The sequence below is a fragment of the Miscanthus floridulus genome, chromosome 5, assembly GCF_019320115.1.
Source record: "Miscanthus floridulus cultivar M001 chromosome 5, ASM1932011v1, whole genome shotgun sequence".
Classification (NCBI taxonomy): Eukaryota; Viridiplantae; Streptophyta; class Magnoliopsida; order Poales; family Poaceae; genus Miscanthus; species Miscanthus floridulus.
The window spans coordinates 34,239,139-34,257,537 of NC_089584.1; the positions used below are offsets into that span (position 1 = coordinate 34,239,139).

At 48.3% G+C, this 18,399-nt stretch overlaps 1 protein-coding gene, 1 long non-coding RNA gene and 1 pseudogene across 3 annotated transcripts; 1 reads left to right on the plus strand and 2 right to left on the minus strand.

Moving 5' to 3' along the window:
• Positions 1–3,990: 3,990 nt before the first annotated feature.
• LOC136449811 (uncharacterized) lies at positions 3,991–8,594 on the minus strand. 2 transcript variants are annotated; one of them, XM_066450010.1, is made up of 8 exons: positions 8,248–8,594; positions 7,784–7,964; positions 7,432–7,611; positions 6,066–6,146; positions 5,791–5,954; positions 5,076–5,212; positions 4,549–4,664; positions 3,991–4,474 (listed from the first exon to the last, which is right to left on the minus strand). In XM_066450010.1, the coding sequence occupies exons 1-8, from the start codon at positions 8,454–8,456 to the stop codon at positions 4,226–4,228; spliced, it is 1,317 nt and encodes a 438-aa protein (XP_066306107.1). In that variant the 5' UTR covers positions 8,457–8,594; the 3' UTR covers positions 3,991–4,225. The 2 variants fall into 2 exon arrangements, with proteins under 2 accessions (XP_066306107.1, XP_066306106.1); XM_066450009.1 differs by having other exon boundaries at positions 7,784–7,967; positions 8,248–8,593.
• A 714-nt stretch (positions 8,595–9,308) lies between these two features.
• LOC136449812 (rab escort protein 1-like) lies at positions 9,309–16,500 on the minus strand (annotated as a pseudogene).
• On the plus strand, positions 9,888–13,109 carry LOC136449813 (uncharacterized). The gene is made up of 3 exons (XR_010758145.1): positions 9,888–11,714; positions 11,853–11,966; positions 12,094–13,109. It is a non-coding gene; the product is annotated as an uncharacterized lncRNA (long non-coding RNA).
• Positions 16,501–18,399: the final 1,899 nt, after the last annotated feature.

Here is an 18,399-nt window from a genome sequence, read left to right on the forward strand (position 1 = left end):
GGATGCTAGATGCTAACATGCTGTCCTAAAACAGATGTTGTCCTAGATGCTAAGATGCTGTTCCTAGCCAGTCAAGGATGATTGTCCTTGATGGGCAGCAAGACCACCATGCAGCTACAAGGACCATATGCTGTCAGCCCCACAAAGACCAGCCAACACAGAGATTTATCCCATCATTCTCCCCCTAAGTCTTGTGCGCCTGTCTTGTGAGAAAGTTGAACCATCCCGGTTCTGGAGCAGAGCTTAAAGAACTTGATCCTCCCAAGAGGCTTGGTAAGCCGATCCGCAAGCTGGTCCTTGGTGTTGATGTAGCTTGCCTTGATGCTCCCTTCCTCCAAACAGCCTCGGATGAAGTGGTACCTCACCCGGATGTGCTTACTCTGTTCATTTAAAACAGGGTTCTTTGCCAGGGCTAAAGCGGACTTGCTGTCCATCCTGAGCTCCACCGCTCTAGTGTCTCTGCCGAGGAGATCACCAAACAGTCGAGCGAGCCAGAGCGCCTGAGTCAAGCGGTGGAGGCCGCTATGTACTCGGCCTTGCAGCTGGACAGGGCCACCACCTACTGCTTGACCGACTGCCAGTTAACGAGGCACTTGCCGAGGAGGAAGAGGATCCCGCTTGTGCTCTTGCTGGTGTCGATGTCGTCGGCGTAGTCGCTGTCGTTGTACCCGACGAAGTGTGCCGCCCCAGGGCACCTAGGGTAGTAGAGGCCGTGGTCGAGAGTCCCCGCAACGTAGCGGATGATCCTCGTCACAGCCTGCTGGTGCTCCGTCGTTGGTCACTGCATGAACCGACTAACGTAGCCAACGAAGAATGCCAAGTCCTGGCCAGTGTGTGGGCGAGGTAGCGAAGGCTTCCCATAAGACGTCCGGTACTGCGTAGCGTTCACCTTCTCCGTCGTGCTGTCGTGGCTCAGCTTCAGCCTCTCCTCCATCGGAGTGAGAGCTGGGTTGCAGTCGATGAGCCCGGCTAGCTCAACGACGCACTTGGCGTAGGCGGTCTGTCGAAGCATGATCACGGAGTCATCCTGGTGCACCTCGATTCCCAGGTAGAAGTAGAGAAGCCCCAGGTCACTCATCTGGAAGGTGGCCTTCATCTCTTCCTTGAATGCCGCCACCTCCGCATCCTTGGTGCCGGTGATCACCAAGTCGTCGATGTAGACACCCACCAGCAGAGCATTTTCCTCCACTGCCCCTGTCGGTAGATGGCCGCCTCGTGCGGGCTTTGCTCGAAACCCATTCCCTTTAGCGTGGAATCCAACTTGGCATTCCACGCCCTCGGTGCCTGTCGCAAGCCATAGAGGGCCTTGCGCAGGCAGAGCACCTTGCCGCTTCAGGGCCTCGAAGTGAAGGTGCCCGAAGCGCTCGTGCCACTGCCACGCCTCGTCATCCCGACGAGCAGCGAGACAGAGGGGTTGTGCCACCTGCACGTTAAGGACGTAGAGTCGATTTGCGCTTCTGGTTACCATTGGCAAGAAGGCGACGACTGGCGATCCCAAATCCTCATGACTCCATCCTCAACCACCACGCGCGAACCGTTCTCAACCAGTTGTCCCAAGCTGATGATAGAGTTCCTCAACGCGGGGATGTAGTAGACTCCGGTGAGCAGCCTGTGCTCACCAGACACGGCGGTGAAGATGACGGAGCCGACGCCCTTGATCTCCACGCCGGAGGCATCCCCAAACTTGACGAAGCCTCGGACGTTGGAGTCAAGCTCGGTGAAGAACTCCCATCGACCGCTCATGTGATGGGTGGCGCCGGTGTCGAGGCACCACCCGTCAGTCTTGTCATTGCCGGAGCCGTCGCCGAGGAGGGCGTGTGCTTTTGGCTCGTCAAGGTAGGAGAACCGCTGCGGCCGGTGCCGCTGGAGGTAGCTCGATGCTTGCATGTGCCATGAACAGAGCCGACTCCTTCTCCGCCTGTGCGACATGGGCCTGGCCGCGTCGTGGCTGTCGACAGTCCTTGGCCCAATGACCAAGCTGGCCGCAGTTGCGGCAGGTGTCGTCTCGTGCCGGCTTGTGCTTGCCGGCGGCGCCGCCCTGGGCGCCTCCGCGGGCATCACCCTCGGCACGTCCTCGCGCCCCGGCCTGGGCGTCTCTGCGCGCCTTGCGCGGCTTGCCACGCTTGCGGCCGTCTATCGCGGAAGAAGGCTCCCTCTTCTTCCGGTTACCTTGGCAGGCAACCCACTGCTCCCGAGTGAGGAGCTTCCCGCTAGTGGTGATGGGCCTCGAGAGAGACCGTGACTCATCCCTGTCGACGACCTTGAGGCGACCTATTGCCTCCTCGATCGACATCGTGGAGAGATCTAGCAGAGACTCGATCGAGCGAGCCATCTGCTTGTACTTCTCGGGGATGTAGCGGAAGAGCTTTTCGACAGCTCTCTCCTCGCTGTTGGTGTCATCGTTGAACTGCACCATCTTCTGCAACAGAGTGTTGAGACGGAGAGCAAAGTCATCAACATCCTCACCTGGCTTGAAGGCTAGGTTCTTCCACTCCTTGCGAAGTGCCTGCAGTGTGAACTTGCGGGCGCGGTCGCTGCCGATGCGTGCCGCAGCAATGGCGTTCCAAGCCTCCTTGGCAGTCTGCGTGTTAGTAAGCGAGAACTGCATCTCGGACGGGACTGCAGCGATGAGGACATCCAGCGCCTGTCGATCCTGGTCGTAGTCGACATCATCGTACCGGACTGCCTCCCACATGTGCCGCACCTAGAGCTTTACCCTCATCACCGCAGCCCACTCAACGTAGTTGGTCTTAGTGAGGGTAGGCCACCCACCGTCGGGGCCGACATCCCTGACAACAGCCTGGAGCCCGTGGTAACCACGGTATCGATCCGAGGAGAGAGAGAGCCACGCTGTCTGTGAAGGCCGCGCTCTCCATCGACCCGTCCGCCACCGTTGCCGTGCGCGCCTCCTCCAGGAGCGCCGTCGGCGCGTCCGCGCCTGTCTGGGCTGCCGCCGCGCTCGTGGGCGTGCGCGGCTGCCCACTGCGCCGCCCGCGCTCGCGCTGCCTCCCCAGCAGTTCGAGGTCCGTGTCGGCGCTGTCGTCAGCAGAAATGGAGCTGTTGATGCTGCCGCGTAGAACCTCGACCTCCGTTATCGCTGCACGTGCTGATCCGCCGCCGTCGCCGCTTCCGCCTCCACTCTGGCTGCTGCCAGCTTCGACGCCCTTGCCGCCGTCGCAGTGGTCTCTGCTGCCGCTCGCTCGCGTTCCTCTGCCGCGGCAAGTTCGGCCTCCTGCCAACGCCGCGTGCTCGAGGCGACCGAGCGTTGAGACTGTCCTGTGGACATGACGCTCTACCGGGGGGCTGCTGCGTGGGGAGAGGGCTGCTTCAGACGAGGGAGAGGAGTGAGCAGGAGCGGCCGGAGCAGCAGCTGCTCCCAGCTGGGGTTGTTGCGAGGCTGGGAAAGGAGATGAGCAAGAGATGCTCAGGCTACAGGATAGTACGGCTCCGATACCAGTTGTTAGTCGCTGAATTCTTACTCTTGGTAGTAGCAGAATTCTTACTCTCATCGAGAGAGGATGACACTAGGAGTTGGGGCAATTTTCTGGTTTATTTCTCACACAAATGTCATACCAACTTGAGGGGTTAGGGATACATATTTATAGGCTGCTAGCTAGCCAAGCATATGCCAAGGATGCTAGATGCTAACATGCTGTCCTAAAACAGATGCGGTCCTGGCCACTCAAGGATGCTGTCCTTGATGTTCAGCAAGACCACCATACAACCACAAAGACCATATGCTACAGTCCCACAAAGACCATATGCTACAGTCCCAGACTTATCCCATCGGGAAAGGCCCTGTGCTGCCATCAGGGAAGTCGAGCAAAACCCCAGTTTGATGTCTATGGTGATTGCTGATTGACTTGCCATTTTCTGTATTGAATTGATTGATGGTACTGCAAATATTTCAGTTTGCTTAGGAGGTCCCAATCAGGTACATAAGATATTGAGGTTGAATCTGCTGTAAGTTTGCAAACCGCAATAGAGATCATAGCTAACCCATCAACTTTCGTAAAATGCATTAGACATTTTCCATTGTGTCCTGAGTGACAGGCTGCGCTTATTTTGCTAGATGGACATAAACAGAAATCTACTAGCTCTGAGGGAAGAATCAAATTGCTGTATTTATTTGCTTCTGCCTTGAATAGCCTCAGTCTATTTATTACCTTACGCTAATTTTACTGCAATTATCTGCAGTAGGGGATCATGGTAAATTAGTCTAGCATCAGAGTTTCGAAGCCTTCGCTGTAACTTTGCTTAGAGCGGTGGCTGCCTTGGACCCAGACTGGCGTTCCAGGTGCTTGCAGATGAACTCGCCGGCGGCCATCACCTTACCCAGGTCGACGCCCGTCTTGATGCCCAGCCCGTTGAGCATGTACACTACATCCTCCGTCGCCACATTCCCTGACGCACCCTTTGCGTACGGGCAGCCACCGAGGCTGGCGACAGAGGAGTCCACCACGCCGACTCCCATCTGATTGGCAAGAGGACATGGTTTGATCACTGTCACTTTAGATTGCGTAAATGGTACTCTCAGTTTGTTGTTACCTGGAGAGAGATGAGAATATTTGAGAGGGACTGGCCATAGGTGTCGTGGAAGTGGACAGCAAGCCTCTCCACGGGAACGACGGACATAGCTGCCTCAAGCATTGGAACCACGGTACCTGGATACAGGAGAAAAGTTGAAACTGTTCAGAATCTTCAGAAGTCCACAAGGCTTGAGCTGGAAAATGGAAATCAAGCAAAATAACGGAACTTGATTGGACATAAAAAGAAGATTGTGGTTGACGCACGCTTGATGGTTTACCATGATGTTTTGATGGTTTCCATCTTTGAAATTATATGAAGGGCCGGTTGTGTTATTTGTTCAAGGATCTAATGAAATAGATTAGTGTCATACCAATAAGCATCTCCAAAGTCTAGCTCTAGTTCTAGAAAGACAGCGTTACCCTCACCAAAAAATTATTTAAGCAAATCAATGTCTAACAGCAGCATAAACAAATTAGCTCAGTAGAACAAAATATTAATATATTTTAAAGGAACAAAAATAGGTGTGCTAATGTAAGTAATATCACCTGGGGTACCGACTCCAATGGTATCACCAAGTGAAACCTCATAGCAGCCCATGTCATAAAGTTCTTTCGCTACATAAGCTACGTTGGAAGGTGGTACTGGTCCATCTACTGGGCATCCAACCACACAAGAAACATACCTACATTTTCTCGCCACAAGGAGCAACATTATATCAACTTCAGCACATGTAGCAAACCCAAAATATTTCAGCCAACATCATAACACGTGACACTACGCCAATAATTTTTATTTTTATTAAAAAAAACATGCACTCGTCAAAATTCTCTCATGATCACATTAATATGTATACAAGATTGGCCAAGAGACTCGCAGCAAAAGCAGGAAATTAACATGGTCAGAAACGTAAACATCATTGAAGATAGGTGCAGGCTGAAGAGGTGGCAAACTGGGAGTAAAGATTGAAATCATGAATTGCTCAAGCTAGCAGGATCGAAGGTGTAGTGTGCCTCTTCTCAGGCAAGTTATATTCATGACTCATGCTAGTGTTTACTATTGGTTTACACGATGACCTAGCTCTTTTGGCCCATGAGTTATTGTTTAGGATTTATCTACAAAATCTAGTAGACTGTATTTGCAGCCAGCAAATAATAAAATGTGTACTAGACTAGCTACTGTGTTAACTTGTACAAACATATCCTGATATTTTGAAAGTGTGAAGAACTAAACTTGATAGTGCAACAGAGTAGAAGAGCTCACCCTCGGACAGGAATTTCTTTCTCTTTTGCAGCAAGAGCAACATCATTATAACGGGCAATGCTCTCTTTGATGGTGCAGTTTATGTTTGACTTAGAAAATCCTTCAGAAGCTGATGCAAATATTGCGATTTCCTTCGCCCCTGCTGCAATAGCTGCCTCAAATCCCTGACGAGTGGTGACCAAGGCAAATAATAGGATACTGAATGAGGCAGAAAATGTACAATATATGATATCCATAAAAATAGTAAGAAAGGGCATCTGAGTGACATAATTCACCTTAAGGTTTGGGGTCAATACAGGAAGACGTACACCCTCAATAGTCTGAACAGCTTCCATAACATCCTTCGCATCAGCTAACTATGATAATAAAAAAATAGTATTATTGAGACTGACTAGTCATTACATGGCAGCATTAAATTAACAGACAAGAAACAGAAAGGTAATTTTAGTGAAATAAGGACTGGATAGGCGAACATAAGAAGACACCAATGCCTGTAAATATGAAAAGAACGATGAACCAATCATAAAAGAGTACAATCAAGAGATTCACTTCCATCCTTAATTCCGATAATTATCCTGCCTGAAACTTAACTCCAGTAGTTTTCTCCATGGTGCAGTGAATGTCAATCTCACACTCGTAAACTTTTCTTATTTTCAGTAAATCTTTTCAGATCTTGTGCATCATCTTTGTAATGTTTCCTCTATTTAGATAATTCCTTCCTTTAAAAGTATACAAGTATCCACAATCCCAACGTTATCCATTTTATTGGAACCTCAAATTCATATCAGGGTACTGCGACCAGGCAACAGTGCCAATATCCAGCAGCAGAACATATACAGAATCAATTAAACTGGAGAAGCTATTTATAACCTTTGAAAACAGATGTGCTCCATCCCAATGGATACAATACTAGAGGAATATTAGTTGTGAAGAGAAAAACAAAGATACAGAGGTTCTATAGGATCCAAGGTACCAACTGATTCTACTGGCATGACTTAACATCATAAATTCCATTCAGCCTTTAGAGAGTGGCATATCCCTGCCAAGGATCCACACAGAGTAACCACCATATTGCAGCAATCTTCTGGTGACGCTGGAAAGGGGGTTTGTGTAACTGAAAAACTCCATGATGTTATGTTCACTCCATGAAATCTTCTGGTGACACTCCAATGAAAGAGTAAGATTATGCTCACACTCATTTAGGCAATGTAAATAAGTCAGAACCCAATCCAAATGACTGTTCTGATGTCGATGGTCTCACCATTTTCTAACTTTCTACTAATAAACAATAGAAAAAAAATACTATACCAGTTTAGTTTAGGAGGGAAAAAAATCTTTAATACTTTGGAAGAAATACGACATTACTATGACATATTGGCACAAGAAAATCATCTTTATGATAAACAGGAGCATTAATTGTTTCACAACTCTGGAATGTTGCACAACATAACTAGCAACAAATATATCTAAAAAGATAGATAAACAGCCTCAGTCCTGCTTGCTCCATGAAAATTCAATAACATATTGAAGAAAAAACCCAAGATGTAAATCGGGGTCCTGAGAAAATCAATGTCTACAGTAGGTGCAGATAAAACAGGTGTCTAATCTGTGCGATCACGAGAGCTCTTATAAAGCCTATACCTGAGGTACCCATTTTGGAGATACAAAACTTGTTGCCTCCACAACAGGTAATCCGGATGTGGCCAATCTTCGTATAAGCTCAACCTTTAAAGGTGTTGGTACAATGTCCTTTTCATTTTGTAGACCATCTCGTGGCCCTACTTCCACAATTTTTACATACTCTGGCAGGTCACGTAGAACCTGGAATAGGAACTTACTTAAAATAATAATGATTGAAAGTCTAATGCAAAGCACATCATCAAGTTGTTTGGAACAAGTATCTCAAAACAACAGTCAAATCATCTCCGAAGTCCACAAAAGAATAGTAAGTAAACCAAACCAATGAATGGGTATGTATGATTCTTGAACACACCTTGCTCCCAGCCCATATCCTCCCTTGATGAGAAGAAGATGAAAAATATCTGTAGATATGTTGATTCCGTGAGGAACCACCTGCACCAAAAACATGGTGGCTCAATGCAGCAGTCACTTTGCCTCGATGTAGCGTTGACTGACTTTGATTCACCAACCTCCTCCATAGATAATAATATTCCCTACTACAAAGTAGTGCAGATTTAGCTGAAAGAAATAATGATGAGGAAACCAACTGTTCCGATCCTGATAAATCACTGAGCACATTTCCCTTGTTTGCAAGGTGTGAGTTAGGAGTTGATCAATCATTGGGAAGCTAATTCCTGGCGGCAAGGGAGCAATTGATTCAGGTAGTCATCAGATCAGTTGCGAACGAACAGTTGAGGCTCCCGATCATGAGATAAAGCAATGGCACTACCCAAGTCTGTCCCTCGGCGGTTCTGAATTCTGAAGTTTGATGCTCACCTTGAATCGCCCGAGGAACTGCAAGGCAGTGGGGGCGGCGCGTCCGCCGCGTGATGACTTCCCGTCTCGCCGAACCCGGCGCCTGAGAGCATCCCAGATGCCAGCACGGGGGAGCTCGCCAGCGCCGCCGCCGCAGCAGCAGCAGCAGCGGACGATGAGGCGTGTGGAGAGGCCAGCCTAGAGCCGACCTTGGTGGACGCCGCCAGCATGCTGCCCGCCGGTGAGCTTGTTAGCTCGGGCTCAGCCGATGAGCTCCTAGAAGCTTCGGCGGGTGAGAATGGGAGGGAGGGAGGAAAGCGAGGCGCGAGTCCAGGACGGAGGAGGGGTTGCGTCTGGGTTTCGGGCTCCGACCACCGAGAGCAGCTTTGGCCCTGTTGGCTTGTGTTACGAGTCAGCGAAAGAACAGTTTTTCTCCGGTAACGAATCAGCGAACAGTACTCTCACGCTTTTTACTTTATTTTGCAGCACTGGGATGGGATGGGAGCCGTTACTGACGTGGAATCTGGTTGGGCAAGATAAGAACATTATCCTTCTGACCTTGTGCAATGAGCCCATGTTCCCGTGTCGTCCTACGATTGTTCTTGAAGAAAGCTAAACAGATGCAACGCCGATCTTTCAGAACTCATCAACAAACAAACAAAATGTTGCGAAAAAAACAAACAGACTGATGACCGATAAAAAAAACACATTACTATAGGCTCGGGCAGAGATGAAAACGGATCAGATACGGCCGGATATCACTGATATTACATTTGTTTTCGTATTTTTGTCCAGATTCGGATTCAAATACGGATAGTGTCAATCATATCGGATAGGATACGATTGGATATCGACATCATAAATATGCGATTTAAATATTCGGATACGGATATGGTATTAGATATTGTTTACCCGGACTCGGATACGGACAGATCTAAACCCCTCTAAACGAATTCGATCTTGAATATGATCGGAAAATATCCGTACCGTTTTCACCCTAGGCTCGGGTATGGCACCCAATTCTGCAAGGTGAAGATCAAAAGCTCACATAAAACAACCAAAAACAAAGATACTCCTTCCGTTCCAAATTACACGTCGCTGTAACTTTATTGGTATATCAAATTTATTATGTATTTAGACATAATTCATATATAGATACATAACAAATTCAATGTATCAAAAAAGGTTAAAGCGACTTGTGAAAACACAATCTGCACACAGCTTTAGCCGTCCAAAAATACACTCAACAGTTTAACTACCCTCAGGGGGGAGAAGTCGTTTGAATACCCTTTTACCCTCTCTCTCGTTCAAATGACTTAATTGGGGAATCATATCGAGCGTTCAGCATGTATCCCGTATTTGCTGTGGTCCTGTGTACAACAAGGTTTGCGAGTCCATACAAGGCCATTTGCACCGAGCATCGCAGAATGTGTCCATATAGCATTTGGTGAATATGAATATGCTACCACATCCCTCCTACCAACTGTTACCTACTAATGCCCTCTGAAAATCCAGCACAACTACCCATCAACCCCACAGGCTCCCCTTGCGACGCTCTTTTGCCCTCTGAACTTCAAGGAACACCACGACATAGAGGATGATGCCTTCATGCATCTTCAGTGACGGCGTTCTCCAACCAAATGATAAAGCCCTGTCAGTATTGGGGAAAAAAAATACTTAGTGCACAAAGATATATGGTTCCCATTCCCCACAGCAAATTCTTAGCAATAATTCATATTTTGCATTGGTCACGGCCTTGTTCTCAAGACAATATACAAAGTTTTCAGACATCCCAGGCTGTCAGCATGGAAGTGCATTTGATGTATTGTTTTTCGGGTCACAGGTATGTGCTCCCTACTTCCCCTTACTTAATTCAACTAGTTTTCCATAGCAGAGCAGCAAATTAAAAGTAAGAGTGTTCCTTGATTGCTTCAATGGGTTGCCGTCGCAGCCCTTCTCCCCTACACGTGGTCTAAGGCAAGGTGATCCGCTTTCACCATACTTGTTCTTGCTTGTGGCTGATGGCTTGTCTACTCTTTTGAAGCACAATGAGCGGCTGGGAAATATTGATGGAGTAAAGGTGTGTCGGAGGGCACCGAGTGTGTCGCATTTGTTATTCGCGGACGATAGCCTATTATTCTTCAGAGCCATTGTGCATCAGGCGCTGGTTATCAAGGATGTTCTCTCTACCTTTGAGCAATGTTCAGGTCAGCTTCTCAGTCCCAATAAGTGCTCTCTGTTGATTAATGGGAATTTTGACCAGCAGATCACAGATCAAGTGCACCTTACGCTGGGGGTGGAAAGATTAGATTTTGAAGCAAAATATTTGGGCCTCCCGACCCCTCATGGATGGGTCCTGCGGGGACTGTTTCAACCCCTCGAGGAACGTTTTCATAAGAGGATGGTGGCGTGGAAGGAAAAAGTTTTGTCGGCTGCTGGGAAGGAAGTGTTGATCAAGTAGGTTGCCCAGGCCTTACCTATCTATGTTATGAGTGTTTTCAAGCTGCCCCTGACATTGTGTGAAGAACTCATGAAGCAAATACGTGCTTTCTGGTGGGGAGCCTGAAAATGGTAGAAGAAAGATGCAATGGATCCCATGGGAGAAAATGTTAATGCCAAAAGGGTTTGGAGGTATGGGCCTATGGGGTTCAGGGACCTCAGACTTGTTAACCAAGCGTTGCTTGCCCGGCAAGCATGGAGGTTGCTAGCTTATCCTGATGGCCTTTGCGCAAGAGTTCTTAAAGCAAAATATTTTCCTGAGGGCGAGCTGCTAGATTCTGTTCCTGCAGGAGAAGCATCCCAAACATGGAGAGCAGTTGAGTATGGGCTGGAATTGTTAAAGTTAGGCGTCATCAAGAGGATAGGAGATGGCAGATCCACTCAAATTTGGCGTGACAATTGGCTCCCAAGAGGTTATGGTCTGAAACCAATTGGTCCAAGACGATTGTGTAGACTGTGATGGGTGCACCACTTGATTCATAATGGTACATCGGATGAAACAGCCATGCGCAGGTACTTTTTTCCTTGTGATGCTTCAGAGATTTTTAAGATCAAGTTGCCGCCGTCTAGTACTTCTGATTTTCTTGCTTGGCATTATGAGAAAAATGGCTTGTTCTCTGTCCAAAGTGCATACAGGCTTGCTGTCTGGAATCAGTATGGTGTCGGTCAGATTGGGACCAGCTCAAGTTCAGAACAGGGTCGCGCGGTATGGAAGAAGGTATGGAGTGTTAAAGTTCCTTCTAAGGTTAATGTTTTTATCTGGAAAATTGTCAACAATAGTTTGCCTACCCGTGTCAATAAGAAGCACCGTCATCTTGAGCAGCAGGATATATGTCAGCTGTGTGGAACTCAGGCCGAAGATGCCTACCATGCAGTCATCAGGTGCCCCCATGCTGCTGCGCTTCGCTCGGCAATGAGAGACCATTGCTCCCTGCCATCAGAGCAGGACAGAGTGGTTACTGCAGATTGTTTTCACCTATTCCATGGAGGTATTGGCTAGCTGCTTCTTGCTTCTCTGGCATACTTGGAACATATACGAAATAAAGTTATACATGAGGGTGCTTCGGCCTTCATCGGTAGCTGTCATCTTTCTGAATCGTTATATGCACTCACTGTTAACCATCCAGCAACAGGGAGACCTTCAGATAACAAAGGAAAACGCAGTCTGCTACCGAGTACGAGTAAAAGCAAGGTTCCGGCAGTGGGTCAGGTTAAGAAGATATGGAGTCCTCCACCACAGGGTACTTTCAAAATCAATGTTGATGCTGCTTTCAATCAGCTGACCGGCGACGCTGCGATTGGAGTGGTAATTAGAGATTGGGTTGGAGCTTTGAAACTAACCGCCTGGCGTGTCATATTCCATTGCAGGGATGCCGAACAAGCTGAAGTGCATGCTTGTCTGTAAGGTGTTCATCTGGCGCATAGATGGCCGGAGACCCCGATGATTCTGGAATCAGATTGCCACTCGGTGGTCACCAAGCTCAAAGAGAACACCCGTGACCGTTCGGCGATCTGGCAACTCATTGAGGCGCGCGAGGTTGGGGGTTAGTTGAGTAGGATTGAGTTTTCTCAGATTAGTAGAGTCCAGAATAATTTGGCACATGATTTGGCACAGTTTGCGATTAGGTCTAGGGAGTGTCAGGTGTTTTTTGCTTGTTTTCCGGAGTGGATTGTCACTCTTTCTTGTAAAGACTTTACTTAAGTTTTAATAAAGTTACTGTTTCACAAAAAAACAATTAGCAGTCCCATTGGTTAGCCACAATTGGCCGGACAAGGAAAATTGCAAGTTATGCGGGTTGAGAGAGACTTGTGACCATATTGTTTTTGAATGTGCCATTGCACATTGTGTCTGGTGGTCCTTCAGAGAAGTGCTGGGATGGAATTCCATGCCAATGAGTATAGAGGAGTTTCAATTGAGCATATTACATTCTAGTAAGAGGAAAGAAAGGGTGATTTTGGTATACTTGCTGCCTTGCTGGGATGTATAGGTTTGAGCCTTTGGCTGTTAAGAAATGGAGTTAGTCTTTAGGAATACAACGGTGAGTTCACCCATTGTCGTTGTTCATCGTGCTTTACTTCTTATGCAGAAATGGAGCATTCTCCTCAAGGCAGAATAACAAGGCTGGGTGCCAAGGGTAATGGAGGACATGATGGATCGGCTATAATCGCTGCAGCCGGTTAGCTGAAGCTCCTGTTAGCTATAGTGGGAGCGTGTCAACTTTGAATGCAATGTTGGGTATCTTATCTTTCAGGTTTTGTTTGAGGAAGAGGGAGTTTAGAGAGAGAGAGCCCGCTTTAAACTTGTAATGGTATAACTTAGTGCTACCCTTTGTAAGCTGGTCTCCCCAGCAAAACATTGCTCTCTATAAAGCAGGGCCTATCGGTCTGGAGTCTAAAAAATTGTTCAAAAATCTTAATCACCAAAATTTATAGCCAGGTGATAATTTCATCAATATGAACAAATGGCACAAAGTTCAGCATGTCAAGACATTTATATTCCAATGAGCAAAGATACTAATATTTCCATATGCTGTATGTTGCATAGGAGCAAACATTGTCTCAGTATCAGAAAATATTTTCATATGTAATAAGCTAGAATGTGAGCTCCTAGTGAAAGTTCCATATGCAAAGACATACCTCTAGAAAGATGGTTTTACTCTGCAAAATCAGAGTCATCATCGGCATATACAGGAGCTGACTTTTTAGGTAAGAACTCTTCATCAGGATAGATACTTGCGAATAACTGTAAAAGAAAATAAGAAAACAAATTCGTCAGGACAGAGCTAGTGGTGTAAATGAAGCATCATCCATTCTAAAGCTGTCACAAAAGAGCGTACTCTTGATGTATATTACGAAGAAAATTGTTATAACCATCTGATACTGACAGAATTACAGATCAACCAGAGTTTCAGACCTAATTTCTCATGCAGGTACATGTGTACATCATACAAGAAACAGAAAAAGTTCACAGAATGTAATACCTTTTTTGTTGATCCCAGTACATTTCTGTAGTCCAGGTATTCATCAGGCATGGGGCATGACAATAAAGATGTTCCCTGATTTTTTTTCCTGATAGTGCAAGACAGGACACCAAATGCTTTAAATATAAAAACACATATATATAACCTGAAAAACCAATGTGTTTATAGTACTGAAACAAACATGAATACAGTCCATATTGATAACAAATAGAAATGCACCTGTGTGATGTCTTGAACATACACACAGCTCCAAATTAGTGTTGGCTTCACATCCCCAGTGCTTTCACTGGCTGTCTCAAGATGGACCTTCCAAACCATCTGAAGCCTGAGGACTGAAAAGAGCATCTATTGCTTTTTTTATGCATTGCTTTCCGGCTGAGACATCCGTACAGGGAGTAGACAGATATGACATAAACCTGCAAGTGAGATTAGCTTGTGAGGTAAGTTACTTGCCTATATTATAGGGCAATTTTGAACATAGTGGTTCCTGGCGGTAGACTGGTAGATATAACAAGTACATGAGAGAATTACATTGATGCATACTATAATGATAGGATAGATAGCTTACATCCCAGGAAGGACATACTGCTGAGATTGCTGCTCAACTGAAGAAGTCGAACAGCTGTGACCTGCTGCTCTTCTAGTGCTAAATTAAGAGTAGAAATGGGATCAACAAAGAGAACCAAGATCACCAATACATCAATAAGATCTGGCATAAACACAAGTAAAAGAATAGTTGTCCTTACATTTTGGAGGGAAAATAACCAGAACATTTGATGATCCCTGTTTCACGGACTTGCTAATTATGCATACCCCTCTCGCAACTTTTCTTGGAAAGTGAGACTCTGAACCATCAAATGGGACGTCCAAGGTAGGAATCTTATAAGACGGGTCAATTATCAATTGTTGGCACAAAATATCCTGACCAGATGCCAATCTGGCACCTACAAAATGCTTCTTTTCCTAATCAATAAAGTATAAATTATTTCAGGTTAGTAACGCAAATAGAAGCTGTGCATAAAGATGAAACATAGATGAAATAAGCAAGATTTCAAAAGGATCCAGTGTATGATAATGACATCAGGCAAAAACAAATTTGCAGGAATATGGCCACCATAGATTTTAGTTTATTATCATACCTCATCCATAAGAACTGCAGCCACTGGCATCCGCAACACCTGAACAATAAGATATGTTGTTAAGGCTAAGTATGAGGAAACCAGCACATGTTATTAAAAAGAAGAAGTAAAGAAGGCGTCAGATGCCATTCCAGCAGAGAGATGTCAAGCCCAGGACTACCACATCATTGTTCCTAAATGTTTGGGTTGCAATCAAATTGCAATGTACCAATTACAGATAATTGGGATGAAAGATGCTACAATCATGCAACTAAAGAAACTATAGCCAAAGCTAGAGCACAAAAAACATTGCCACGCATACTTGTGAAGATCATCTTACATATAGGGCGCCCTTAACTGCAGCACAGCGACAGAAAGCCTGAGGCAGCTCACCATGCCCATACATAGGATAAATGAAAGCGCCTTCTGCATTAGCGAACCTGGTGTGGTGAAAAATAAGATGTAAAATTATACCACCACAGCTATGTTATTTTAAGGTTTTACATGTTAGATTACATATATCTTCTCTAAAGCTAAATGAAAGGTGGATTAATAAACAAAGCATTATATAATATGATATATATATGGTTTTCCAAAGTGGACAAGGAAAAGTTCAGACAAGCTAATTCACCTCCCAATGGACGAGGAGTACAAAGCAATGGTCTGGATTCCCTCCCTCGTTGTAATCAATTTCCCACAAGGGTCAGCACCATCTTGATCATAATCCGCCATGGCAATCGCATACAGCACGACCCTGCAAACACCACACAGAGCCCAATCTTAGTCATGCTGCTAAAAATAGCATATACTCGACCAATTCATAACACCCTTACGCTCTCATCTTGGGGGGAAGCCCCTGTTTCTTGAGGAACTCAACAAAGGGGAGATCCAGGTCCTCCTCAGGTATCTTGGCAGATGCATCCCCCTCTCCCGTCTCATCAGCAGAAGCTGATGCGGCAGCAATGTGCGCCTGCACAAGCTTGAAGAACCTGAAGAGGATGTTCTTCTCCTTGAGCTTGAGTGTGGTGTCCTTGAAGATGGCCTGCCTCGAGTCTGGCACCGGGTAGAGGCAGCCCTCCCAGTAGAGGAGGCTGCCCCCCTCCACGCTCTTGAACTCCACATGGTGGCTGCCCCCCGACCGCAGGAGGAGGTCCACTGCCTCATCGGCGCAGTACAGCACACGGGGCCCCACCAGGTCAATGGTGAACCGCCTCGCCGGCTCTGGCGCCGCCCCCGAGGTCTCGACATCGGAGTACACGCTCCGTCGGTGGAGATCGACGACGACGGTACGCGAATCGGAGGCGGCGGCCGCCGCGGACGAGGTGGGTGGGGAGGCCTCAGGGGATAGGAAGGAGGCGAGGGAGGAGAGTGGGATGGAAGAGTAGAGGGAGCCGTAGAACGGGCTGGGATCGACGTGGAGGACCGTCTTCCCAGCGGCGGCGCAGGCGGCGGCGAGGACTAGACTCCGGGAGGCCCGTGCCGCAGAGCACCACGTCGAACGAGGCTCGGGTCAATGGTGGGATAGTCGTTTTGAACGCTACCGCCGCCACCGTCGACGGCCGAGTTGGAGGAGTGGGCAGCCGCCTCCGCCATGTTCGTTGGGAAATCTAGGGATCAATAGCGTACCGCAGCAACGAGCGGCAGTTCACCGTGCTGGCGGCACACTACCTCCCGCCGTCGCAGCACTCATGCCGCCAAATCGCGAACCCGTGCCACTATCGGCCGTGCAAGAGCGCGCTGAGGAAGGCCCTGTTTGTAGTAGATTTATCTGGCCACGCGTCGATTCGAAGCTGACTTCGCTAGGAAGCGAGCTTTGAAACGAATCGTGGACAGATAAAGGAGAAGACAAGCTCGGACTGGGGCACGCAGCTGGAGAAGAAGACGAAGAAGCGAGCTCGGACCGGATCTCAACCGACGGTCATCCCTGGGGGCGGGCGCACGCGTCGTCCGCTTTGCGCGCCGAAAGCGGCCGAACACCCGATGAAGTCGCCGCCGCGCCTGCTTGACGACCCACGAATCCGTCTCCTTTCCGTTGAGCAGAGAAGTGATCGAGCAGGGCTCGAAACGGCTCGGCGACAGCCCAGATTCCGGCGCCTCCTCACCCGCGCTGGAAGGCAGATCGCAACGGAGGCTACGGAGAGGCGAGGGGCCGGGCCGAGAGGGCGGCGGAGACGGAGACGGAGACGGCGAGGCAAGGGGCCAGACCGCGAGGAGCGGCGGCGACAATGCGGCGGCCGGAGGGGTGGTGCGGGGATGGCGAGGCGGGGAGACGGGAGACGGGTCCGTAAGACACAGATTCGGTAACTAGTCTTAGCAAGTCACCGTATAATTTACCTTCAGCATCCAACCCTTCAAATCAAATCCAACGGTTCAAAGCTTCTCCTTTGTTCTCGCCATCAAGTTCCACTTGTACTTGAGGTTCTTTTGCTGCCAACGAAATTGCAACTAATTAGTAGAGGATGGGCAACAACATATAGAAATGTTCATATTGCAATTGCAAACATATCATGTCATCATATATATCAAATCGCTAGTTTCTCAGCCGTCACAGTCCTACAGTGCCCAGCCACACCCTTGCCGTCCGATCTGTCCATGTGACGGTCATCGTTCGGTATTGTTTTACTGTTTGAACGACACCTTCCACCTCACGTATGAAACCACACGTGCCGTCTACGCGTAGACGCGTGGCCTGCCTCGCAACCATTCGCTCAGAAATAGAAAAAAAATCGTCCATCCTGGACCTCATGACCGTCGCCTCATTCCTATCCCGATTCTCCTCCCTCAGCGCCGCCGCCGCTGATCCCTCAGGCCGTCCTGCACCTCCATCGCGCGCCCTCCGCCTCTCCCCCTCGCAGTCGTCTACCTCCGCGGCGCGCCCTCGGCATCTCCTCCTGCGCCGCCCCTCCCTCTCCCTCTCTCTCCTTCCCTCTCGCGATTGATCTGATCCCTCGCGTCGTCGTCCGCCTCCATCATGCACCGTCCGCCTCTTCCCCTCGCGCCGTCCTCCACCCCCACCGCACGCCATCCGCTTCACCCCCGTGCCGCCCCTCCCTCTCCCGCTGTCGACAGATTATCGTCGGCAGTCCTCCGAGGGGTATCCCACGAAGGTAGATTGATCGGTAGAGGAGCGTGAGATCAAGAACAAGAAGACAACAGAGACACACGAGTTATACAGGTTCAGGCCTTCAGTATGACGTAATACCTTACTCCTGTGGTCTGTTGGTTTGTATTAGCTATCGTATGATATGCCGTGATTTGAGGGGGGTCCCTGCCCGTCTTATATAGTCCGGGAGGTAGTGTTACAAGTCGGTTAGATCTAAGAGATAACCGGAAAGTAATAACTGAATACAGTAATCTTGAGATCGTACATATCCTAACAGATCTCGTAGTATCTTCAGGATATCTTCCTGATGTCTTGCGGAAGGCGCCGAGCAGAGTCGTGCCTCGCAAGGCTTCTTCTTGTGAGCTGGGCCACCTCTAGGGGCGCAGCACATGTAGTCTGCCGTGGGTATCCAGGATCGTACCCCCCACAGCTAGTCCCCGAGCACCTTGTACCCGTTGTGCAACGCCGCCTT